Source organism: Oratosquilla oratoria, chromosome 13, assembly GCF_046742065.1.
Source record: "Oratosquilla oratoria isolate Oo_2021 chromosome 13, ASM4674206v1, whole genome shotgun sequence".
NCBI classification, from domain to species: domain Eukaryota; kingdom Metazoa; phylum Arthropoda; class Malacostraca; order Stomatopoda; family Squillidae; genus Oratosquilla; species Oratosquilla oratoria.
This window is the reverse complement of record NC_134789.1, coordinates 60,456,256-60,482,791: the sequence shown is the minus strand read 5'-3', so window position 1 is coordinate 60,482,791 and position 26,536 is coordinate 60,456,256. Positions and strand designations below refer to the sequence as shown.

The 26,536-nt window shown below is 39.1% G+C and overlaps 1 protein-coding gene across 1 annotated transcript in view; it reads left to right on the top strand.

Moving 5' to 3' along the window:
* LOC143032451 (ATP-binding cassette sub-family F member 3) overlaps positions 1-26,254 on the top strand; it is a 41,543-nt gene extending 15,289 nt beyond the window's left edge. Inside the window, exons 2-15 of the mRNA XM_076197257.1 lie at positions 2,316-2,421; positions 7,520-7,694; positions 8,454-8,579; positions 9,282-9,376; positions 10,478-10,582; positions 12,866-13,024; positions 13,694-13,888; positions 16,801-16,983; positions 17,964-18,137; positions 19,175-19,349; positions 19,752-19,840; positions 21,457-21,548; positions 25,097-25,317; positions 25,886-26,254. Of these exons, the coding sequence (XP_076053372.1) occupies positions 2,316-2,421; positions 7,520-7,694; positions 8,454-8,579; positions 9,282-9,376; positions 10,478-10,582; positions 12,866-13,024; positions 13,694-13,888; positions 16,801-16,983; positions 17,964-18,137; positions 19,175-19,349; positions 19,752-19,840; positions 21,457-21,548; positions 25,097-25,317; positions 25,886-26,038 (2,048 nt within the window). The 3' untranslated portion in view covers positions 26,039-26,254. The remainder of the gene's footprint in view (positions 1-2,315; positions 2,422-7,519; positions 7,695-8,453; positions 8,580-9,281; positions 9,377-10,477; positions 10,583-12,865; positions 13,025-13,693; positions 13,889-16,800; positions 16,984-17,963; positions 18,138-19,174; positions 19,350-19,751; positions 19,841-21,456; positions 21,549-25,096; positions 25,318-25,885) is intronic.
* Positions 26,255-26,536: the final 282 nt, after the last annotated feature.

Sequence of the window (26,536 nt, the reverse complement as noted above, 5' to 3'; positions counted from 1 at the left end):
TGCTCGTGGTGACCCGTCTTTGTATCTCTCCGCATCAAGTTTTATCTTAAAATCTTGTGTAGTGTTTGCACATACTGTTTTGTTGTCTAATTTGTTCCATGTATTAATCGCTCTGTGTGGGAAACTGTTCCTTTTCAATTTTTTTCTATATCTTTTTTCAGTTTTTTTTCGTGTCCTCTCGTTTTACCGTTGTCCCACACTAACAGGTCGTTCCTGTCTAAAACTTCCATTCCTTTCATTATTCTGTAGATAGTCAGCAAATCTCCTCTTTCTCTTCTTTGTTCCAGTGTTGGTAGGTTCAGTTTGGATAGTCTTTGTTCATATGTTAGTTCGGCGAGAGTCGGTGCTAGTTTGGTTGTCGCTCTTTGTAATCTTTCTAGTTTCTTAATATTCTTTTTGGTGCTGGGTGTCCAAAGTGATGCTGCGTACTCAAGTTTTGGTCTTATTAGTGTAGTTAGTATTTTTATCATTTCTTCATCCATATAAGTAAATGCCACTTTGATGGATCTCAATAAGTTGTAGGTTTCTCCGAATATTTTGTTTATATGCTTATCAGGTTTCATGTCCTTTCCAATCATCACTCCAAGATCTTTTTCAGAGTTTGCTTTTTTTATTTTTTCTTCTCCAATTCTGTATTCTTTTGATATTCTGTTTTTACTCTTTCCAAATTCCATTATACTGCATTTCTTTATATTAAATTTCACTTCCCACTTTTGAGTCCAATTCCATATCGTGTCCAGGTCTTGTTGCAGTGAGTTGCAGTCCTCTTCCGTTTCTACCTTTTTAAGTAATTTTGCATCATCTGCAAAAAAAATTCATATAGCACTCCACGCCTTCATTCATGTCATTAATGTATACGGCGAACATGATCGGGGCCAGTACCGATCCTTGCGGGACACCGCTTTTTACTTCTTCCCAGTTGGAGAATTTTTCTCTAATTACAACTCTCATTTTCCTCCCAATCAGGAAGTCTTCCATCCATTCCAATAATTTTCCTCTGATTCCACCCTTTGATTCTAACTTATTTATTAATTTCTTATGAGGTACCTTATCGAATGCCTTTTGCAGGTCCAGAAAAGCACAGTCCGCCCATCCATCTCTTTCTTGTATTATGTCTACTAATCTTGAGTAGAAGCAGATCAGATTTGTTGTACATGATCTCCCTTGTCTGAATCCAAATTGATTTGGGTTCAGTATAGATTTTTCTTCCAGGTATTTAACACATCTGTTTTTAACAACTCTTTCACAAATTTTTACTATTGTGCTTGTTAGTGAGACCGGTCTGTAGTTAGATGGATCTTCTTTATCACCTCCCTTATAAATTGGTACAATGTTTGCCTTTTTCCAGTCCAATGGTACTTTTCCTTCTTTAAGTGAGGATTTAATTGTATTATGTATTTTGTCAGTTAATTCTTCCATACATTCCTTCAGTATCCAGTTTGCAATCCCGTCTTGGCCATGTGATTTTCTGACATCAAGTGTTTTAATTTGATCACTGATTTCTTTTTGTGTTACGTTTATTTCTTTCATTGTGTGTTGATCATTTAAAGCTTTTACTCAGAGTGATTGATGCTCTATAAGAGAGAGAGGGTTGGGTGGACTGTGTGTACCTGGACCTAGAGAAGGCATTTGATAAAGTACCTAAAAGTTAACTGATGTGGAAATTGGAGCATGTTGGAGGACCGAGAGACAAACTAATAGAATGGATTAAAGACTTTAAAGGAAAGATACATGAGGACAGTAGTAAAGGACAAGATGTCAAGCTTGAGAGCAGTAACAAGCAGTGTTCCACAAAGTTCAGTACTTCATTCCCTAGCATGTGTATTATTTCCTTTAAAACAAGGTGGGTAGGCATATGAGAAGAATAGCCTTCCCTTTTACTAATGTTAAACATCATGATTTTTTTTTTTTTTTTTTTTTTCTTCTTCTTTCCCACACCAGCATTACTATCAAATCATTCCCAATGCATCCTTTTCAGAGTAGGTTGTGTCCATTTTACATTCTTCTCCACTTCATTCTCTCTCTCCTGCACATAGTTTCATCCACAAGACCTCTTGACCACAAACTCGTATGGTTTCTTTCACCCCGTCCATTCTTTCCTTGATCTGCTTGTTTTTTATCCCTATTACTACTGAATCTGGTTTTATCCATTCCTACATGACCAAACTACCTTAGGTTGAACTGTTCTCTGTCTCCCAAATCCACATACTGTCATTACTTACAATTTGTAACTCATTGCACCCTCAAGCATGTCATATCTGCTACCCCTAGCTGGTTTTTCTGTCTTGCATTTATTGTATTATTATTACTTTCAGGGGTCTTGGATAATAGTGAAGATTTTGACACAAGCGAGGATGTGTACGACGCCATTGGAAGCATACTCTCAGAAGCTGTTGGTGCCGAAAAGGATGATTCCATTAGGTAACTAGTCGCAGAATGTTTGACTCATTATATATGCAACATATTTTGATCACCTATTATATACCCAAATACAAAAGATCATTGTGACAAGATAAGGTGACTTCATGCAGTACCATTGCTTTTTTGAGAGGCAGGACTATCCATTTTCCAAGGGACAAAACTTCCACATTTACCCACCCTAGTTAAGAATGTATTTGTAGTCCAGTGGTTTAACATTAAACCTTTGAACAAGACTAGTACAGTAAGTCCTCGTTATATGGTACATATGCCTTCCTGAAAACCTTACCACAAATTTAAATTACCATATACTGAACCCAGGGCTTTTTCGATACTTCCGAGACATTCTTGGTAGTGGCGCTACAGTACGGTGTAAACAAAAAACAAGCAAATACCGTATCTGTGAATTTTTCTTACTGTAAATAGAACCGAAGAACTGTGAATTTACCGGATAAAAGAAATACCGTATAAGGAGGACTCACTGTATTTCTAATGAGACTTTTATGGATGTATCTGTAATAGCCTTCATGTAAAATAGAGTGGAAGAGGGAGAGTGTACTCCTGTTCTTCCTATTCCTCATCCTGTCACATTGTACTGTTGACTGCTCCTTGGTAGGACACATAAAAGAAAACCCCAGAACAACTGGTGTATTCTCTTTGCAACACAGCATAGTCCACCTTCACTCAGACATGCCAGGTCATGCTTGTGTGGATGCACAGTTTATATAGGAACCTCTTCTGATGTAACACTTTCCATTGATAAACCTCTCATAATCTCTCTCTCTCTCTCTCTCTCCTCTCTCTCTCTCTCTCTCTCTCTCTCTCTCTCTCTCTCTCTCTTGTTCTTGCAAGTTTCAATATTTTAATAATTGATTCTTTGAGTTAAGTGACTTAAATTTTACTTTTATTGGTCTTGCACCCCCTTATGCATATCTTCCTAACCAGAATGTTTCTATTTCTTCATGTATGCCTTCCTTGTTGGCCATTATTATTGGTGGAAGGAAAATTGAGAGTGGAGGAAAAGTGAAGGAGAAAGAAAATAGGGTGGAAGGTAGGTGCTGAGCATTAATGAAGTGAGTTAGAAGGAAAAAGATTACTAGGAGAAACAGAAACATGGGAATTGGTGAGGAATAAAGAAGTGACAAAGTGCAAAAATGGCATGTGGGATAATGAGGGTGGGAGGGAACAGAAGGAAGGGTAGTGAATAGTGGAATGAAGAGGTGGTATAAAAGAACTGTATGAGGATTGATTGAGGTAGAACTGGGGAAGCATATGAGAGGTACAACAAGAGGGAAGCAGATTAGACAGCAGATGTAAAATGGCATCGGGAGTTTGAAAGAGAATTATAAAAAGAAAAGGATGTTTTGGGAGGAAGTGAAGAGGGTGATGGGGAGTAAGGTTAGGTAGATTGGAGGTGGTTAGTGAGGATGGAGGAAAGTGGGAATTGAGCTTATGACAATGTGCTTCACTAAGTCAGAGGAAGGTCTAAGGCAGTTGGTGGGTGCCCAAAGGAAACTGTTCCTAATCTATGACCCAGAAGAGCACAGCCTTTACAGCTGATGGGGAGCTATTATCAAGCGTGGAGGGGTGTTTCCCCTTTGCCAAGTATGTATTAAGTAAGTTGTTCATAGGTGACCCTCCGAGTGGAAAGCCTCCCTTTGATGGTATTTGGATGGTAGTTGATGATCCACCAATAGACAAATCTCCACCCACTTGGGCAGAAGTCAAAAAGGATGTGAGTAAGTTGAAGGGTGGAAAGGCAGGTGATATCTGCAACATCAGTACTTTGTGTTCTTGTGGAACACTTACATGAATTTCAACAGAGGTTTCCTGCAGTTTATGTTGCTGTGGGATCTGTGGATCCATGGGATTACTGAGAGGATTCTTAACCAAAACCACCCCAATTGAACACATGCATACAGAAACCAAAATCATCATATTAGAATACCACATGAAAATGACAGGACACAATTTAATGCTTGAATCTTAAACACCACACACTCTTCACACTACATTTTACAAGCACCACCAACAGAATATAACAAACTACACCAGCAGCATATTACTTCGGCAACTATGACAACCTACCACATGTACCACAAAAATCATCCACATAAAAACAAAAAAGTCCATGAGAATATTTAAAAAAAAAAAAAAAAGCCTATGAGAATGAATTAAAGAAGACCAAATATGTAAAGGATGTGACTTAAAATTTTATATGATAATTGGAAATCAAGAATATAGACAAATATGGAACAGTACATGAATTTGAGGCTAAGTATGATAAACTGAAGAGTAGGAGCTAGGACACAATGAGCATTGCTCCTTTTCTACATACTACAATACAGATCACTAGATGAGCCCTTCAAAAATGATCACCAAACTCAATACAACAACACCAACCTCCAAACATAAGCCCCACAGAAGAAAGAAAGAAAAGAGAAAAAAATCATATGTGACGAGAAATACACTGCCTTTGCTCAGGGCACCATCCAGCATTAAGACAGTACCAGCACATAATAGACCTGGCCATGGATTCAAACTGCCTTAGATACAACCACCACATAGAGGGCACAGTACACCTCATACTACCAAAGGGATGGAAGTTCTCGATAGAGATGACCTATTGAAATGGGACAAGAGAGAAACAAGAGGACACGACAAGAAGCTAAAGAAGGACAGTTACAGAAGAGACCTTAAAAAAACCAGTTTCCCGCACAGAGTGATCAATGTCTGGAACAAACTAAACAGTGAATGCCAGAACTATACACGAGTTCAAGAATAAACTGGACGTGGAGAGATACAAAAACGGGTCACAACGAGCATAGCTCCCGTCCCGTAGAATACATACATACATACATATACCAAGGCTTTTTCCCCCCTTACAAGGGAGGTAGCCAAAAAGGGAAAGGCATAAAATCATTTCCACCCATTCCATCCCTGAATACACTCCACACCCCTCCACCCTCCGTAGAATACAACTAGGTAAATACTACAATGCCCTACACTAACAATCCTTAGACAACTATACATATATATTCCCTGAGAAATTTATGGTATTTCCTGTAGGCCAGTTACTTGAAAATGTCCTCACCCCAACAGTTTTCAGTACCTGGATGGACTGGGTATTAGACAGAGTTGTCAATCAATATCATTGTGGAGCATCTATTGGCAACACTAAGGTCACTGACCTTTTCTTTGCTGATGATTCTGTCAGTCTTACAAATTTGTTGGACCTCCTGATTGCAGCCCTTGAGCCACTGCCCAAGGAGGCAAGACCACTTGGACTCCAAGGTCCAGGTGTTTAGAGGCTTACTGGATGACACAGTTTAGTCTGTCCATGCATGTGACAAGGACATTGAGGTCTATGAAAGCTTCACATATGATAGTAAAGTGGTGGGTCATGATAGAAAGTACTTTGAAGAATTGGCATTGCCCATGGTGTTATGGACACAACCAGAATGTATGTCATTGTTGATATTTAAACAGGAGAACTAATATCTGATATTCAAGTCACTTGCTCTCCCTGTCTTGCTGTATGGCTCTGAAACATGGACACGGAATGCAGACTTGAATAGGCATCTTGATGTCTTTGGTTCCAAGTGTCTTTGGAGAATCAAGTGGTATCACTGGAATGACTTTGTATCAAACCAGACTGTATTGTGAGACAGTCCATGCCTGTTAATTTGCGAATGTCAACTCAAGCTATAAGGGCATGTGGCACATTTCTCTAATGTTGACCCCACTCACATGGTTGTCTCATATAGAGACAACCCTTGAGGGAGGAAAATAAGGGGGTGCCACAGAACTCGTGGCTTTAGTAAGTTGATTGAACTTGTCAGGAGTTGTTTGGAGTGGGGAAGGTAACTACATGGGAGCCTTCTGAGAGAGACCATGGGGGTCTGGCAATGGTGTGTGATTGGAGCAATGTGCCACCTGGTGTATGCTCTCAGTTGATGAAGGACATAACATTCAGTCTCCCTTCCTGCTACTATAAACTATTGACATAAAAACTGCCCACTCCGATACAACATTGCAATATCTCAAAAGTTTCTTCTTAGAGAGATCAATTGGAGGGCCCAAAGACAATGTGAGGGTGAAGATTCCCAGTCAGTGAAATTGTATATACCAAAAGGTTTCATGCTTCTTAAGCGATGTAGCCAGTGAAACTCGAGGCAACAGTTATCATCATTGTCCAACATACTACACAAAACTTACTATCCTTATCAAGCACTCCGAAAATAGAATAGTATCATCTGTATACACAAAGCTGTTTGGACCAGTGTGAATAAGTGCTTGTGACAGTCCTGCAAGTTGGACATTTGAGACAATCATCTCCCCATCAGTCAACTTCAAATCCTGTCAACAAACTGGACTCGGAGTATTTGTCCTTTTATTCTGACTGCAACCATGCTATGATATACAATTATGCGGTACCCCTATTGATAAGGGATTAAACCTATCTCACTTAACCCGATCTAGACAAAGAGGGCTGTTTTGTTGTGTGCTACTGCTTTGCAAAGGGAGGGGTTAAGGGTTACATAGAATGAAGGAGACTAAGAGACCATAAGGCCTACACTAGGCAGTTCCATGCATATTACCACCTGTCATCCCCATCCATAAAGATGTCTAACCTTTTCTTAAAACAACCAATAGTGTCAGCACGCACTACATGGTTGTTAAGTCTATTACATTTGATGACCACCCTATTAGTATTATTATATATCGTGAAAGAAGGTTATTTGGTTGTCATCAATAACAGCAGAATCTTTGTGGGTGAAGACAGGTAGGATAACAGTACTTTCATTATCATTCAACAGAAATTTTACATTATGATCATATTTAAAGGGTAAAGGAAGACCAGCCTTCGGACATGGGTTCTTTTTATGCTTATGTACACTTTGCATTATCTTATTGCAGTATTTAGATATGTAAAAATGGTCTATACCCATTCAAGAGTTACAGTCATCCATCAGTCACAACAAAGTGCATTATTTTTTTTAAGGCCACGGTTGATTGTGGAAATATGATTATGTTAATTGTTATGTTGTTTTATAGGTTTAGGACACTTCTTTCACAATCACCTTTGCTTATAATCCAGAAATCTGTGTGAAAAGGTAGTGCAGAAGCTAAGGATATGCAATGGAGATAGTGCGGAGCCAGAGCAGCACAAGATTCTGGATGCCCCGGTTAAACTGTCAGACATGGCAGCCAACATGGACGAAATGGATGAAGAAATAAAGTCTGTTTGGATCAAGGAGAGAGATGAAGTATCTGTAAGTATCACAGTAGGATAGACATGAAGTGTTTCAGAACTTTTATCTCTCCATGAACTATCATTCAATCCACTGACCCCATCCTGTTTTGAAAGATTAAATGATTCCATAATTCATTCATTGTATATTGCAGCTACACTTTCCAACAGCCACAGATTCTCTCCATGATGGTTTCCATACATTTCATTATTAGTTATACATACATATACCTATGGCTTTTTCCCCCTTACAAGGGAGGTAGCCAAAAAACAGAGGCATAAAATCCACTCCCACCCATTCCATCCCTGCATCTCACCCACTGCCCTGGGTCAGAAGTAATGTAACAAGACACAGCACATCCACAGCAAGGCCACTTCATTTAATCAGCGACCCCCCTCTCCATCCCCTCATGCAGAAAAAGAGAAGGCAGGTAGAAATCCCTTTAGGCTGCATCAAATAGCATTCAAACATGCTCCCTCCCCCCTTCCCCCACCCACTCCCTTCCATGCCTCACAATATCATCCATACACAACCATTCTCCACTCACCTCTATCCTCTGTCTTCTCCCTTCCCCAACAGTGCACATTTTACCCCATCCATCCATCTCATCCTTGGTCGCCCCCTCGTGTTCTCTCCTTCCACCTTTGCCTTCCACACCTCTTTTACTAATCTTTCTTCACTCATTCCTTCCATGTGTCAAAAAAACAAAAAACAATTTTTTTTTGTAATCTTGTATAATCTGTATTAACTAACAAAAATGTTGGTGTCCCTTATATGCAGCGGGTGGACCAGAGAAAGCTAGAAAAAGCTGAAGCCAAGTTGCAGTCTAAGGCTGAAAAGAGAGAAAACCTGGAGAAGAAGGATCCAGGACGACCTATTACGCTTAATATGGCTACTGCCTCTCAGGTAAGGAGCATTGAAACCTAAGTAGGGGACATGAGATAAGGCATGTATGGTGATGTAATTATTAATAGTCTGGATGTGATGAATATATTAGTTATGGTGTGTGCTTATTTATATAGGCACAGTAAGGTTGCAGTTACTGTATTGTATTAGCTTGGTTGAAGCATGCTACACTCTCTGCAAGGGCTCCAGTTAAGGCTCAAAATGAGTTAAGTAAACTCTAGGAGAATGGATCTTTTTTAAAGCACATCACTGTACCTATGATGTTTTGTGATGTCAATTTGTGAAACTGAAGGTAGATTAACTGTTTCAAACAGGTGGTGGATGGGAGTGGATGCATGTCTTTGATTTGGCTATCTACCTTATAAGGGAAAAGCCCTTGGTATATAAATAGGTAGATTATGTAAATGACAGATATACAGTACTACCTCTCATTAACGGACGTTAATTAGCTGTGTTTGCGGCATTTTCACTGTGTTTTCGGTGCTGTTTAGTGCTGTGCAATCACTATGCCACCCAAAAACCACTCCAAATCAATGGATTATTCACATCAACGGACACCATTACCCCCCTTTTAGTCCGTTAATGCGAGGTAGTACTGTAGTTTCATACATAATTGTTCAGAAATCAAAAAGTACCATAGCTAGTGCGCAAAAACAGAGATGTGTTCAGATGTCATTCTTATATATTTTGTATATTCTTCAGGTGGTGAGCAAGAGGGAAAGAGCCATGGATGCCAAAGGAACTTGTAATACTAAGGACATCAGGATAGAGAACTTTGATGTAGCATTTGGTGATAGGTTAGTAATATTATTTAAGTTATCTATTGATGTTAGTCTTCATAATATACTCGTAACTGTGGTAAATGTAAATGTTATTGGAAGTCATATATTAAAAAATAATTTGCTTCTGATATAAGTTTTAATACATATGTAAATGCATACCATATATACTTGTGTATAGGTTGACCTTTGATTTTCCTTGTATTTTGTTGGTTAGTTCTCCTCAGTGCTCTATGTTTGTTGATTATGTGGTTTGTGATGTTTTTATTTGTTACAGTTGTTCTTTTGGGTTGTGTTTCTTTTTTATTAGTTTATTTGTTGTATTTTGTTTTCTCTCTGTCTTTTCTATTCTTTTTTTCTTTATGATGGTGGCTATCTTATTTGTGCAGTTTGTGTTGATTTTTTTCTACAGCATCTGGGTTTGTGTTTTTCCACTTGCATTCTGGATGGTAGTTACTATTTCATTCACTGATTGATCAAGGGATGGGTACAGGTCATTTCAAAGGAGTAACTCTTTTCCTATACCTTCCTCTGAGTATTCTAGCCTGTTTGTATTTTGCTAATTTATGAATGTTCTCAAGTTTATATTTTCTCTACTAGTTATGGTAATCTTTATTGGGGAGATTTTGTATGGCTTCCCAAGTTATGGTAGGTTGCTATTGTCTTGTCAATAGCATGTGAGTTTTTTTGTTTTGTTTTTTTGTTTTTAGGGGAGGGATTTACTCAGCACTTTCTGTTATATAATTATGCTGCTATTTTGTATTTACTGTACTGGGTTATTACTGTCAGGTCATTTCCAAATGAGAGAACATTGGTATTTTGTTCAAGTTCTGGAGTTAGGTCACTCATGGAGAGATTAAATAATGGTGAAAGTATTGTACTTGGAATTTGATTGTTATAGGTTACTCTATATATCCCTCCTGCTATAAAGTTGGTTAATCACATCTTGGCTTTGTTACAAATTGCCGTTATTATGTACTACTGGGACATTTTATTTTTGTAACAAGAATCCATTTCAAAATATTGAATGACTAATGTTATTAGATTTGTGTAACATTATTACTAGCCTATTCATCTAAGTTTGTTAAGATATTTTTGTTCTTTATTATTTTTTCCTAGAGTCCTCATACAGGATGCAACTGTTACATTAGCCTTTGGCCGACGATATGCTCTGGTTGGCAGAAACGGTTTAGGAAAGACTACGCTTCTTAGAATGATTTCCAGGTGAGTAAAATACATTGATATAGATTTTATCATTCATATATGTGAGTGTGTATATATATATATATATATATATATATATATATATATATATATATATATATATGATATATATATATATATATAATATATATATATATATATATATATATATATATATATATATATATTTTGCTTCTGACCCTGGGCAGTGGGCTAAATGCAGGGATGACCTGTCATCCAGGAGGAACCAAGATAAGAGGGAGAAAGGGGGATGAATGGGAGTGGAATGTGTGGGGATGGAATGGGCAGGAGTGGATTTGATGCCCTTGTAAGGGGGGAAAAGCCATTGGTATCTATATATATATATATATATACATATATATGTGTGTGTAATTATCAGCAGTACCATTTCTTCCCTTTTTCTCACTTCACTTTTGATACCCTACCCACAACACTCCCAAATTCAAACTCACCCTTCCCATTCAATTTAGTTTCACTCAGTGCTAGCATAGCCATATTGTCACAGACATGCTGTCAATCTTTTCCCATAAACCCTCATGTGTATTACATCCAAGCACAGTTAATGATCCTGTTACTAGTGTTTTGATTGAAGCCCTCCTTCCAGATCATCTTATGTCTTAACTAAAGAATTACTATATAATCAGTCTGACCAGAGATTCAAATTCCCTTAGACATACTCACCACACAGAAGACACTGAACACCATAGCCTACACTGCCCTGCCCTCATCTTATCCATACAACAACACAATATATCCTACTTAAATGACATGTTGGCCAAATTGGAGGCAGAGGCTCTGGGTCACCTACAAGAGCATCTTGGGGAAGAGAATGCAAAAGGTAGTGAATGGTGGGAGATTGTGAATGGTTGAAGGGATGTTCTCACCAGCTTTATCAGTGGATGAGGAAAGGGATATAATAGTGGTTGGGGTAATCCTGTTAGGACCTGCTGTGGTAGTTGTGCCATCTTGTATTACCTTCATTCTACAGTGGCCGCGAAAAGTTTGGGCGCAAAATTATAGGCGCCCCAACTTTCCCCTAAACTCAAAACATGCGAAAAATACAACTTTCCACCCAAACTTTTCGCTATTTTTCAATGCTAGCGTTTGTACCCGTATTTAGCCGAGACAATACACACTATTTGGCAACTCTGTTTAGGCGCACTCGATGTCACATGGAGTCACTTTCTAAACATCTCTCACGGAGAGTAGTCTTTTTTTTTTGCGGTGGTCTCTGTTTTTGTGCCTTGATATCTCCGTAATGGGAAGTGGTAAAGAGCTGGAAAGAGACACAGTTGTTACAATCATAACCCTCTATAAGGAGGGTTATAAGTGTAAAGATATTGCTACTCGTGTGGGAATTGGAGTGCGTCAAGTGCAAAAGTGGACCAAGAAATTTCGAGACGAAGGAAGTGACATCATTCCTACTCCAAAGCATCGCTCTGGTCGGCCAAGGAAGATATCAAATCGTACTTCTACGGTTCTAACTGCCTCCTAATAACTTTAGGAGGCAGTTAGAACCGTAGAAGTACGATTTGATATTTTCCTTGGCCGACCAGAGCGATGCTTTGGAGTAGCAATGATGTCACTTCCTTCGTCTCAAAATTTCTTGGTCCACTTTTGCACTTGACACACTCCAATTCCCACACGAGTAGTAATATCTTTACACTTATAACCCTCCTTATAGAGGGTTATGATTGTAACAACTGTGTCTCTTTCCAGCTCTTTACCACTTCCCATTACGGAGATATCAAGGCACAAAAACAGAGACCACCGCAAAAAAAAAGACTACTCTCCGTGAGAGATGTTTAGAAAGTGACTCCATGTGACATCGAGTGCGCCTAAACAGAGTTGCCAAATAGTGTGTATTGTCTCGGCTAAATACGGGTACAAACGCTAGCATTGAAAAATAGCGAAAAGTTTGGGTGGAAAGTTGTATTTTTCGCATGTTTTGAGTTTAGGGGAAAGTTGCGCCTATAATTTTGCGCCCAAACTTTTCGCGGCCACTGTAAGCAGTATGATGGGGAACACAGTAAACCTTTTTCTAGAGGTGCTGAGATAGTAGAGGAAGTTGAATGCATACTTTGCTTAGTTGCAGCGGAGGTCAAGGGGACGGCAGTTCGAACCCTGCCACCGGTGAAGTTGAACCAAGGGCATGGTTCTTTAAATTCCATGCTATAAAGTCCTCTGTGAGGGGCACCATCCTAGCCTTCCAATTGGGAGAAGTTTGTGATATTAAACCATATTATCATCACTCAAGTTCTTTGTCTTTCTTTACTCAAACAGTCGCAACCTTCGCATCCCAGGACACATCAGTGTTTTGCACGTAGAGCAGGAAGTTTTAGGAAATGAAACAATAGCCCTCGAAAGTGTTCTCGAGTGTGATACTGTACGAAAAGGCCTAATAGATGAGGAAAAAGCTCTCCAGCTAGCGATTAATCAGGGGTGAGTATGTGCAATGTTGCTTTTTATCTTTGATTAGTAGGTGTCATTCAATCAGTCATTTGTTACCTTGAGTTTCTTTGACTGGTAACCCATAATCCCTCAGCAGCTGGCAATAGTTCATGAGCTCTCTTAAATCTAGGAAGAAACCTTGGACAGTTGTCTGCATTGTATCAAATTGGGACTGTTCCTATGTCTCCAGTTGATAGGAGTAGAAGGAAAAGAGCAGTTGCCTGTTATTAGCTGTCCTTGTGTTTAAAGGTGGAGGGAATACAGATGAAGTTGATTGAAAGATATTTTGGATCCAGTAACACCGAGTGTAAAGTGAAGTAAACTGACAGGGAGATAACTGATGCCCTTCATGCAGAACCAGCTTGCACAGGTTCCTTCACTGGTTCCTGAATAGTAGGTTTATGTATTGAATAAAATCAATCAAATTCCAAGATAAACTCCATCCACTTTCATTGCCAAAAGTATCCCCTAAGTTAAATAAAGTAGTCTAGACTAAGTATAGTCATTCCAATGCCTGAAGGGCTGTTAATTATGAAGTCTTCATATAAAGGACATGATTTCACGATTACTTCCATTATGTGCAAGTGCCTCCTATATTGTGAAGTGTATAAATTATGAGTGAAAGATTTCATATTCAGCATAATTTTTATTCCATTTCAGTGAAACAGGTTTGAGCGGGAGACTTACAGAAATTTATGCTGAATTGGAAGCTATTGAAGCAGATAAGGCACCCGCTCGAGCTAGTGTCATTCTTTCTGGTCTTGGATTTGATCCTGAAATGCAGAGACGAGCAACAAAGGAGTTCTCTGGTGGCTGGAGAATGAGAATTGCATTAGCAAGAGCCTTATTTTCACAGTAAGTATTGAGATTTATATATATATATATATATATATATATGGTATAGGGTGCCAAGTAAGTTATAGTGAAGAGATAATGTTAGAAATATATTTAGAAAGGAAGTTGATGATAACAGTGTTTAAGAGGAGAGCCAACCATAAGTACACATGGGAGAGGGGATGGCAGAGGGAAGGGTGATTGATAAGGCATTAATGGATTATATATTGATACCCAAAGAGAGGAATGGAAGGGTTCTGGATGATCATGTTTTCCTGGGAGATGTGTTGAGGATTGGTAGAATGGGAATTGAGAATAGAGAGAAAGTGGAGAAGATAGAAAAAGTAAACAAATTGAATGAGAAGGATAAATAGAAGGAATACAATGAGAAACTGAGAGAAGTATGGGAGGTAATGGGGGATAAAATGGAATGAGTAGAAGAAGAATGGGTGTTTTAAAGATGAAGTGATTGAGTACTTGGAGATGGTATGCAGGATGACACAGGTGGGAGGGAACAGAAAGAGTGGCAGCAAATAGTGAGACGAAGAGGAGAAGGCAGCCATGGAAGGGTATTTGAGGATTGGTTGCAAAGTAAAACAAAGGAAGTACATGAGATGTAAAAGAAGAGGGGAGAAACAAAACACAAAGTGAAAAGGCAAAGATGAATGCAGATGTAAAAAGGGGTAGAAGTATCAACCATTCAATCCATTGCCCCTGGTTTCACTAGCAGTAGATCTGTGCCCTACAGGAAATTGTCAACAGCCTCTGGCCAGGACCATAAGTCACTTTGGGAAGAGATATTGTGTTGTTGTTTGAGGATTGTTAGTGTGGAGCATTGTAGTATGAGGTGTTCTGTGTCTTCTGTGTGGTGGTTACATCTAGGATAGTTTGAATATGTTGCCAGGCATTTTCTGTATTGGAACGATTTTAATGCTGTCAGATGCCCTGAGGTTAGGTGTGCCAGTGTGCTTTTTGTTAGATGAACAGTGAGAGTAATAATTGGATATACCAAAACCACTCCAGTAGGATATGTGCAAACAGAAACCAAGGTTTTTCTGCATGGGACATCATATGCAGACTATGAGAATGCATTTACATGCAAAAGCCTTGAACCCTACTCACCCATCTCATTACATCACAGAAACATACTATTCAATTGTATACAATACTCCATCACCTGTACCACATGATACATCCATATAAAAACACATCCACACTCAGATCACAAAACAAGCTCTTCAAGATAAACCACCAAACTCGTTACTCCACCAAATACCCCCAAGAGAAGCAAGAACAATGCTAGCATACTCAGAATAGACCTGGCCACAGAATCAAACTGCCCCAGGTGCAACCATCACACAGAGAACATTGAACATCTCATCTTTATCATTGACCCCTAGTAGCTATTCCCGGGCAATACAATATTTCTTTTGAGAATGACATGAGCCAGTCCAGTGACCACTGCCAGTTATCTAGGTGCCATGGTTCTCATGCTAGAGAAACCTGGAGTACTGTTTATTGATTGATCATGTTCATATGTAATTGTAGAAGATTTTATGCTTAAAAGAATTTGCTGCAGATGGAAATACTCATTTATCCCCTTGCAGATATAAGTGGGTGGGAGTGGGTGTTGCTTGCCTTTTGACTCGGCTACCTCCTTTATAAGGGGGGAAAAGCCCTTGTTGTAGAGATAGAGTGAAATGGGTGTTTGCCTTTTTTTTTGGCTACCTCCTTTTTTTTGGGGGGGAGGGGGCTAACCTGAATTTTGTAAATATAGATGATACTTTTAAACAGATGTACTCTGTAGCATGAATACAATGGGATGGTTTTGAATATATATTCAAGTATATGTTCTCCCTTAGCCAAAAAGAAAAAGGCATAAAATCATTCCCACCCATTCCATCCCTGAATACACTCCACACCCCTCCACCCTCCCTCTTATCTTAGCACCTCCTGAATGACGGGTCATCCCTGCACCTTGTCCACTGCTCTGGGTCAGAAGCAGTGTCGCAAGACACAGCACATCCACAGCAAGGCCGCTTCATTAAATTGGCGACCCCCCCTCTCCGTCCCCCCATTGCATAAAATGAGAGGACGGGGAGAAATCCCTTCGGGCTGCGTCAAATTTTGCTCACACATACTACCTCACCCCCCATCCACCCGCCCATTCTACCTCATGCAATCACAACATCATCCATATACAACCATTCTCCATTCACCCCTGTCTTCTGTCCTCTCCCATCCTTCCTCAACAGACATTCCCCTCTTTCCCAAAGTCCCCTTCACCCCATCCATCCACCTCATCCTAGGACGTCCCCTCATGTTTTCTTTTTGGCTACCCCCTTGCAAGGGGAAAAAGCCTTGGTATATGTATGTATGTATGTTCTCCCTTGATTTAGTTTCTTTCACAATATTGGACAAAAGTAATACTTAATCTTACATTCTTAAAGATTTACCCTCAATGATGTGTTTAATATCCTTCCAATTATTCTCCCTAAAGTGTTTTATTAAATGCGGGGGGTGGGGTGGGAGGTCTGCCACTGTATTACTGCTTTCTGCCACATATCGGTGTACACAAGACACCTTTCTCTATTTCTGCAGTTATATGGATAGAATAGATAAAGTGTGGAGTGAAATATATATCTTCTGTATAGAGTATGAAATATGTATTTTCTATATATTTTATGAAGCATATAAACAAAAGCACATGTAGGAAATGTTGATAACATGTAACAGGAAGATTTGACAAATGGCATTATTTGACAACAGATATAGAATAGATAAACTATAGAGTGAAATATATATCTTCTGTATAGAGTATGAAATATGTATTTTCTATATATTTTATGAAGCATATAACCAAAAGCATATGTATAGGAAATGTTGATAACATGTACCAGGAAGATTTGACAAATGGCATTATTTGACAACAGACCCGACCTCCTCTTACTTGATGAGCCGACGAACATGTTGGACATGAAGGCCATCATCTGGTTGGAAAACTATTTGCTCACGTGGGCTTCTACTCTACTTGTAGTGTCCCACGACCGACACTTCCTAAACATCGTACCCACAGATGTCCTACATCTTCATGCTCAGAGTATAGACTGCTACAGGTAAATCAAGAATTGATGCATTGCAGTTGTGCCTCTTTGTTGGACTCTCTTCTCTCTCTTCTCTCCCCACTCCCCCCCTCTCTCTCCATCTCTCCCCCCATCTTCCTCTCTCTCTCCTCTCTCCCCTCTCTCTCTCTCTCTCCCCTCTCTCTCTCTCTCTCTCTCTCTCTCTCTCTCTCTCTCTCTCTCTGTTTCCCCTCTCTTTCTCCTTTCTCTCCTATCTTTCTCTCTCTCACCTCTCTTTCTTTCCTCTCTTTCTATCCTCTCTCTCTCTCCTATCCCTTTCACCTCTCTCTTCCTCTCTCTCTCTTCCTCTCTCTCTCTCTCTCTCTCTCTCTCTCTCTCTCTCTCTCTCACAGTTTCCCTCTCTCCTTCTTCCTGCCCTCCCTCCATCCTTCATTTCTCTCTACCCTTCTTCTCGTCATTTTCAGTTGTTTTTTTACTGCCAGATAGTTTTCAGTCATTCTATGATACAGACCCATGTTGAAATCCATCAGCTACCAATTATTTGTAATTGGCCTGCCTTTAGGCAGAAGGTCCACATAATACATAATCACTTTGGATTGAAAGTTAAAGTATGTATTACAAAACTCTAAATTTTTATTTTTCTAATGAGAGGGACAATGAATTGGTTTTTTGTATGGGTGGGTGGTTGTAGGCCCTGACTCAGCTATTCCCCATGTAAGAGGGGAAAGGCCTTTTGGTATGTGGATGTATGTACAGATTGACCTCTCATTAACGGACATTAATTAGCCGTGTTTGCGGTGTTTTCGCTGTGTTTTCAGTGTTTTTGGTGCTGTTGTTTAGTGCGTGCAATCACTATGCCACCCAAAAACCACTCCAAATCAACGGATTATTCACACCAACAGACACCGTTACCCCCCTTTTAGTCCGTTAATGAGAGGTAGTACTGTATTTTATGTTTGATTCAAATTTATATTGATTTGGAATAAATGTGTTCTGAATATTCTTTTTTGCAGAGGAAATTATGACGCTTTTGCCAACACGCGATCAGAACGGATGTTGAATCAGCAGCGTGAATATGAATCACAAATGGCCTTCCGAGCTCATGTGCAAACTTTCATCGATAAGTTCCGTTACAATGCAAGCAGAGCATCACTAGTACAATCTAAAATCAAGATGTTAGAAAAACTGTAAGTAGTGCAAATTTCTTTTATTTCATTATGTTTTGTAACCCCGTAATAGGTTACTGACATCATGGTTACATGTATTCAATATTTTAAGGACTGTTTTGAGGGCAGCCCTGTCAACCAGTGTGGCAGTGTCTGCCACCCATCTTCAAATCCTGGTGTCCGTCATGCAAATATCTGTCATCAGTCCCTGGCAAATAGGTTTCTGGAGGGAATGAAAATAACAGAAATGGGTATCTGGAGAGGAATACAAAGAGAAAGTTATATGAGCCAGTGATTGTACACAGCTTTGTATTGAGCAGAGACTTAGAATTTGAAGGAAGCAGAAAGCATGAATGGATTTGAAAACCTATGTTAATGTAATAAGGACAGATAGAATGAGAAATATGATGATAAGGCAAAGAACAAGGGTGGAGATAGAGCCGATGGATAGGGTAGATTGGAGTGCTGAGGTGGTTTTGCCATGTGGAACAAATGAGTGAGAAAGATTACTAAAATGAATGTGGAAACCACAAGTGGATGGAGTGATATTTTGAGAGAAAGCCCAAGAATGAAGTGAATGGAAGGGGTAAAAGAGGCATTGGATGCAAGAGGAAAGTCTAGGAAGAGGGTGGAAGACATAAGAATGTATAGGGAATGGTTGTAAATGGATAAACAAGTAATAGCACAAAGGGATGTTCATGTCTGTTTCAAAAATATTTTGAGTGGCCACTTTATGATGAAGCTGTGAGAGTAAATTAGATCCAGTTGTGAGCCCCTGTTGTGTAGGCAATGCCTCACTACTTTGCCTTTGACCTGAGTGGTGCATTGTGGGACAAAGATACCCCTCCATGGATGAAGTTCCTAAGATGGAAGGGGCAATGAATAATTTTTAGACGGGCTTGGGGTGTGTGTATGCTTTGACTTTGCCACCCTCATTGTAAGGGGGGAAAGGCCTTTTGATATGTATGTAACATTTGACATACAATTTAATTGATTGTCAATTTATTTTGAAATAAAATCTGGTCATGTAGGTTCAAAGTGCTGGTTTACTCTTTCAGTCCTGAGCTGAAGCCTGTGGAGAAGGAGACCCAAGTTGTTTTGAAGTTCCCTGAAGTTGAGAAGTTATCTCCGCCGATTTTGCAGTTAGACGAAGTTTCCTTCTTTTATGTGGAAGGGAAGACTATTTTTGACAATGTGAACCTGAATGCTCCCATGGATGCCAGGATTTGTTTGGTATGCAAAATTTGAAAAGTAACAAGTGTAGGGTGATTGTGGAATATCAAAGTGCTTTGTCTGAGCTATCAAACTTGATGAGAAGAAAATTAGAAAAGGTTTTGCCTTACCAGGTATTTTGAAGGAAAAATTCTAGAAATTTATTATATACAGCTTGTATATATCCATAAGTATATTATGTTTTTCACAAACACCATTCCAATAAGACTGTGACATGAAGTCATATTTACTGTGATATGTTGCCCAATTTTGTAATGAGAGCTCTTTTCCAAAATCCTATAGAATTTGGTATAACTAGTTGCATGTATTATATGGGAATATAGTGAATAAGAAGGGCAATTATTTTACTAACAGGTATTAAAGATAAGCTTTTTGATATATGATTTATTTAACAATTTGCAGGTAGGAGAAAATGGAACTGGAAAGACAACACTTCTGAAGATTCTTCTCGGAGAAAATCCCCCAACCAAAGGCAACCGTTTCTGCCACAGGTGGGATAATGATCTAAAACCATTGTTATTCTTTAAGTGTATAGCTAAACTTTGTCAGGCTTAGGTAATTTTCAAGTTTGTTATTTCTATATGGAATTTAATACCATTTATGAAGGTATGGTATACACTAGAGGCTTGCAGCACAATAGAGGTCAAAAGGAACAGATAGAATGTAATGGGGATAAGTGTTTGAGAAATATTATACATCTTTCAAGTTTACAAGTGGGAAATGAATTGAGGCAGAGGAGAGGTGCTGTAATAAAACAGATAGGGCAGACCAAAGAGTGCTGAGGTGTTTTGATCATACAAAAAGAGTGAATGAAGAATGACAAAGAAACTGAAAGGTAGAAATGGAGTAAACCTGAGGCAAGGATCTAGAATAGTGGTTCCCAAAGTCAGGGTAAATTATGCCCCTGGACTAGTATGGGATAAGTGGAGAGCTGTTGGGGGGAGTCAGGATATATATATATATATATATTATATATATACACATATATATATATATATATATATATATATATATACACATATATGCAATAAAAACACTAGGAGCGTGTGTTCACAAATGCGTAAGTAACCACTAGGAAAAGTAAACTAACGAAGCACAGCGCTTTCGTATAATTACATCTTCAGTGCAGATACAAAGAAGGTAATAATTCCTTCTTTGTATCTGCACTGAAGATGTAATTATACGAAAGCGCTCTGTTTCGTTAGTTTACTTTTCCTAGTGGTTACTTACGCATATATATATATATATATATATATATATATATATATATATTTTTTTTTTTTTTTTTTTTTTTTTTTGAGAGAGAGAGTAGGAACCTGTGTCAGAATGGGAAGTGGAGGAAGGGAGTGGTGAGGTGGGGGTGGGACTGCATCAGGGATGTGTCGTGTCGCCATGGCTGTTCAATTTGTACATGGATGGGGTGGTGTGGGAGGTGGAGGAGAGGGGAGTGGGCAGGGGACTGGAGATGGTTGAAGATGGTGGAGAGGGATGGGAAATGAGACAGTTGTTTGCTGGCAATGCTGCACTTGTGGCAGGGTCAGAGGAGGGATTAGGGGAGTTGGCAATGGAGTTTGTGAAGGTACCTCCTCTTCCAGTATCATCTCTCCATCTGCACTTTTTATCTTTTCTTCTCTACTTCATATGCCTAATCTTCCTCTCTTAGTTTCTTTCCAAAACATTTTTTCATTACCTTAAAAAATTTGTCATAGTTTTACCCCATCTGCTCTCCTCTTTGGATCCTTTATCTTCTGCTTTACTTCTCTTTTCTTTGTACCTCTCATATGATTCCCTCATCCTATTTTGTAACCAATCTGTGAAAGCTCGCTTCTTCTCTTCTACAACTTCCTTTGCTTCCTCATCCCACCACTCACTACCCTTCCTTCTATTTCCTCCCGTCCTCCTTGTTCCATACACCATCTTTGCACACCTTATGACAGCCTCCTTGAACCATCCCCATTCCTCCACTCCTAGTTCTACTCTATTCTTGTATGTAATTACCTGTTTGAAATATGCAAGTTGAAAAGTTTTTATAGGGTAATAGAAAGGTAGACATCATGATTATTTGCATTACAGTGATCCATATCTTTCTGTATTGGATTTCTTGCAGATCACTTAGAATTGGCTATTTCACACAACACCATGTTGATCAAATGGACATGAGACTCAGTCCAGTGGAACTTCTGCAGCACAAATACCCAGGTAAGCACTAGTTGGCTTCCTCTGTACAGCAAAAGTGGGGTGTGACAATCTATAGTTTTGATGCAAAGTATTATCATAGCTGGCTGAGCTGGTTAGGGTGTCATTACTTGCAGCAAATGTTGAGAGGATGCCAGTTTGAATCCTGCCACCGGCAAAGTTGAACCAAGAGCATGGTTCAAGTTCCATGCTACAAAGCCCTCTGTGAGGGGCACCATCCTAGGCTTCCGATAGGAGGGAGTCTGTGACATTAAACCATAGAAAATAAAATGTCATAGCTTTAAAAAAAATTCAAGCCAGGGGAAGTTTTGGCAATAAGTGACTGATTCCAGTGTATGGATGAAGGAGTAACATTGCCTGAAAGCTTGTTCATGTCTGCTCTTTAAAATTTTAGGGTGAATTAGGGGTGAGTGACCATAGCAGTTAGGGCAAATCAATTCTGGCTGTCAGCCCCTGCTGTGGAGGCACTGTCTTGCTGCATTGCCCTTGACCCAAGCAGTGTGGTGGGAGATACACAAGATGCCAAGATGGGAGGGTTGATGAGTGGATTTTGATGGGTTTGGGATAATGTATGTTTTAATTCAGCAATGCTCCTTATAATAGGGAGAAGGCTGTAATATGTTTGTAAGATTCTAATTACATATCATTAATACCCCGTCTGAGGTATTGGCTGCATGTTAGTGTGGGGTTAAAAGCTGCTCAGTAGAATGCAGCTGATACTTCATGGTACATATGGGGGACCCCTACAGACCAGAGCCACATATCATTTTGTCTTTGATAGAGGAAATCTCTATTCATAGAAAAATGATGACACTTTATTATACTGCGACTGTCCCCCCAATCTTAATAGTGCCCTGTACCACTTCTTTTAATATTCATTTCCTTTTCTTGACAAACTCTGTGGTAGGGAGGAGAATACTGCCACCAAGTGTTCCCACTTAAATCGTAAAAGACAACAAAAACAGGACTGGGATAGGACTAGGCATCCTACTCTCTGTAGCCCCAAAAGGGACATTCCTAAAAAAAGCAAAGGCATAAGAGGGACTGAGAGGAGTTTTCCAACCAGAACCCTAAGGTTTGGGTTTTTTGTGTGTGGATGTGGTACAGATGAAAGTAAAAGGGAAGAGATAGGTAATAGGTTGGTGAGAAGAAAGATGGATGTGTTGGCATTGAGTGAAATTGAATTGAAAGGGAGGGGCAAGTTTGAGTTTGGGAGGGTGTCAGGAGTGAAGAGAGGATGAGGGAGAGAAGGGGTGGCTATATTAGTAAGTGAAGAGATAGGTAAACATGTGGTAGAGTGGAAGAAGGTTTCGTCAAAGTTAATGTGGATGAAGGTGAAACTGGGAAGGGAGATGTGGGTTTTTGTAAGTGCATATGGGCTTGATAGTGAGAAGAGTGTAGAGGAAAGGGAGGCTTTTTGGATAGAATTAGATTAGTGCATAGAGGGTTTAGGGAGAAATGTCATTGTGGTATTGGGAGATCTTAATGCTAGGGTAGGAGATGACCAAATAGAAGTGGTTCCAAAAAAAGAAAAATTGTAGTGGAGACACATGTACTTGCTGCTCTCAATCTATTTTCTTCCTCCACCTCCAATCCTCCCTTTCCCACCACATTCACACCCAAGTATCTAAAAATATCCACTTCCTCCAGTCTCTCTCCCATAATACTCATTTCCAGTCTGCTGCCACTTTCTCCCCTTGTACATCTCATCTCCTTACTTTTACCTACATTTATCATCAACTTCCTTCTTTCACACACCTCAAACTCTCCCACTAATTTCCTTAAGAAAATAATATAGATAAAAATGAAATACACCAGCAGCATACTACTCAAAAAAAAAAAAAAAAAAAATCATCATGTAACAACCACACTTGTACCCTTGGATTCAGGACACCATCTACCATTGAAACATGACCAGCACAGAGTAGGTCTGGCCACACATTGTAACTGCCTCAGATGCAACCACCACACAAAGGACACAGAATAGTACAATGCCTCACACAAACAATCCTTATACAGCAACACAATATCTTCCCTGATTACCTTGTGGACACACACGGAGTCCATTGCCATTTACCTGAAGACTGCAGGTTTTCTACAGAAGAGACCAGGAGCAGTGAGTTGATTGATTGATTGATTTTCATTTTGATTTTCACATAAAATCATGATGTATGGGCTTCAGGATGTGAGAGTATCAAAAGTTAGGCCCAGGATTTTAAGACTTGTGTAATGGAAGGAGTTGGCCATTCAGTTTGACTGCTGGCTGTTTCTTTGATTCATGGATGTCTAGGATAAGCAGTGTCATTGATGATTGCTGAAGGGAGGCCTTCTGTTTTTGTCTGAGCCTCTGTTATGTTCCATCTGTGTATATTCAGGCATCATGAGAAATAGGTATCTGGGGGATGGATGCAGAGAGAAAACTATATGAAGTGGTAATTGTGCCCACAACATTGTATGGAGCAAAGACTTTGAATATAAGGGAGCCCAAACATGAGAGATCAGAAAAAGAATAGTTTCCCACACAGAGTGGTAGATATCTAGAACAAATTGGATGAGGCAACAGTATGTGCAAAAAATATTCAAGAATTTAAGAACAAACTAGATGCTGAAAGATACAAACACGGGTCACTACGAGCATAATTCTCTTCCCGTATAATGCAACTAGGTAAATACAAAACCTCTTCACTGAGTGACTTTTAGACTGAATTAGTATCCATGGCTGTCTTCCTAGGGACCATGGGTCTTTTTTGCAAGAGAGAATTGCAGCAACAGATTGATTGATTGTGCTCATTAGACACACTTTGAATTTATCTTGATTTGACAAAGTATATTTGCGTTAATTCTTTCTAGGAATAATTTTTCTATCAGTTTGGATATAGTAAAGAGGAGAGAGACGAGTCTAGAATGCTTGGTTTACTGACAACCAGAGCAAAATGATAAGTGCCACCCAAGACATAAGAAGTTAACCACTGCAGTACAATCATGCCTAGGTAGGGATCATGAGGTGCAAGTTGGTACATGAGGATGCCAGCACCAGCGTCTTGATTATATCAGGAGGTGCTAAGATATGAGGGTGGTGGAGTGTATTTAGGGATGGAATGGGTGGAAATGGTTTTATGCCTTTTTCTGTTTGGCTACTTCCCTTGTAAGGGGGAAAAAGCCTTGGTATATGTATGTATGTATATATATATATGTGTGTGTGTTGTAGTTGTATATGAGTTATCCACAGATTCTGTGAACTGGCTTTATCACGTTTTTTGTATTTATTACTACTTAGAGTAAAGGAGAACAAGTAATACAGCATTGACTTTATATTTCATAATGCAAGTAGTGTGATGCATCATACATATGGCAGCCAATGCTGCGTACAAGAATTTGACTTGTACTGGAGTGGTTAAATGTACAAATAGAAATTCAAATGTAATATTTTTAACCTCTCCCCCTCCTCTCTCTCTCTCTCTCTCTCTCTCACACACACACACAGCTTTTAACCAATACCTTTTTATCATAACTCTCTTAGCATATAACCAATGCCTTTTCATCCTATCCAGGAAAGTCAGTAGAAGAATACCGTAGACAACTGGGATCTTTTGGTGTCAGTGGTGACTTGGCACTCCAGCAGATAGCCAGTCTCTCAGGAGGACAAAAGAGTCGTGTGGCCTTTGCTCTTATGTGTATGGGCAATCCAAACTTCTTTATTCTTGATGAACCTACCAATCATTTGGATATCGAAACTATAGAAGCTCTCGGCAATGCAATCAACAGCTTTAAGGTAAAGTTTGTTGGAATGACTCTTCTGGTGATAAGGATCTTTCTGTAGCAAGCCAGAATATGAATAAACAAAGGCATGTATGATAAATGGTGTATAACACTGATAATTAGAAAAAAATTGTAATAATATTCTGGAGTTAAGAGCTGTGATATTAGGACTAACAGAAATGTAAGTTGATGAAGGTGGTTATTGTTCTTAAACACTGTTGTAAGTTAGCACAGTCATTGTGGCTTGTGGACAGCTCCTGTCTTGGGGAACCTTAAAAGAAACCCTGAGGCTGAGAGTATTTTCTGATTTATATTATAAATTAGAAGTTTATCAGTGGAATTCATATACTGCCTCAAACAATTTCACTCCCAAGTTTGCAATATCCAATATGATCTCCCAGCTACAACCTAATACTTACTAATATTTCCTAATTCTCTCTAGGGTGTATTCATAAACCTTTTTTTTTCTGGTGTAGTTTTTTATTTAATTTCCATAAATGTTTTATCCATGATTAAACTTGTGTCTATAAGCTATTATGGATTTTTTCAGTCTGGTTTATGTATTTGTTTTTACTTCACAGGGTGGTGTTGTTTTGGTGTCTCACGATGAACGACTGATCCGAATGGTGTGCACGGAACTCTGGGTTTGCGGAAACAAGAAAGTCATTTGTATGGAAGGTGGCTTTGAGGAATACAGAGCACAAGTGGAGAAAGAAATTCAAACAACTCTATAAGTGTGCTTGTTATCCTTAAGCCAATTTTAGCAGTGATGAAAGCAGCCCCTCGGAACGAATCGCCAAATTATAATGAGTGTAGTGGCATGAATTATGTGAAAGTTGCTAAATATATATTGTAACTATCACAATTTCTAATTTCATTGTTTATACCAATGTAGTTGTACTTGTAACACTCAAATTTTCTTTTGCATTAAAACACCAATTATCAGAAAAGCATTTAGTTTAGTTTTCATATGTGCACTAAATTACTTGAAAAGAAAATACTTCTGAGTGATGAACCGATATAAAAGAAATAGAAATATATTTACTTACTGGAGCAGTTAAGTAAAATTAGTGCTACAGAGAGTTATTCCTCGTGATACATGGGACTACTGCCCAGTCCTATGAAGAATACTAAACTCTTGGCAAATATGCTAGTAACACATCCAACAAACCACATCAATATAACTAATGTTTTAAAGCAGCACTAGTACACTAAGAAAAGACATACCAACC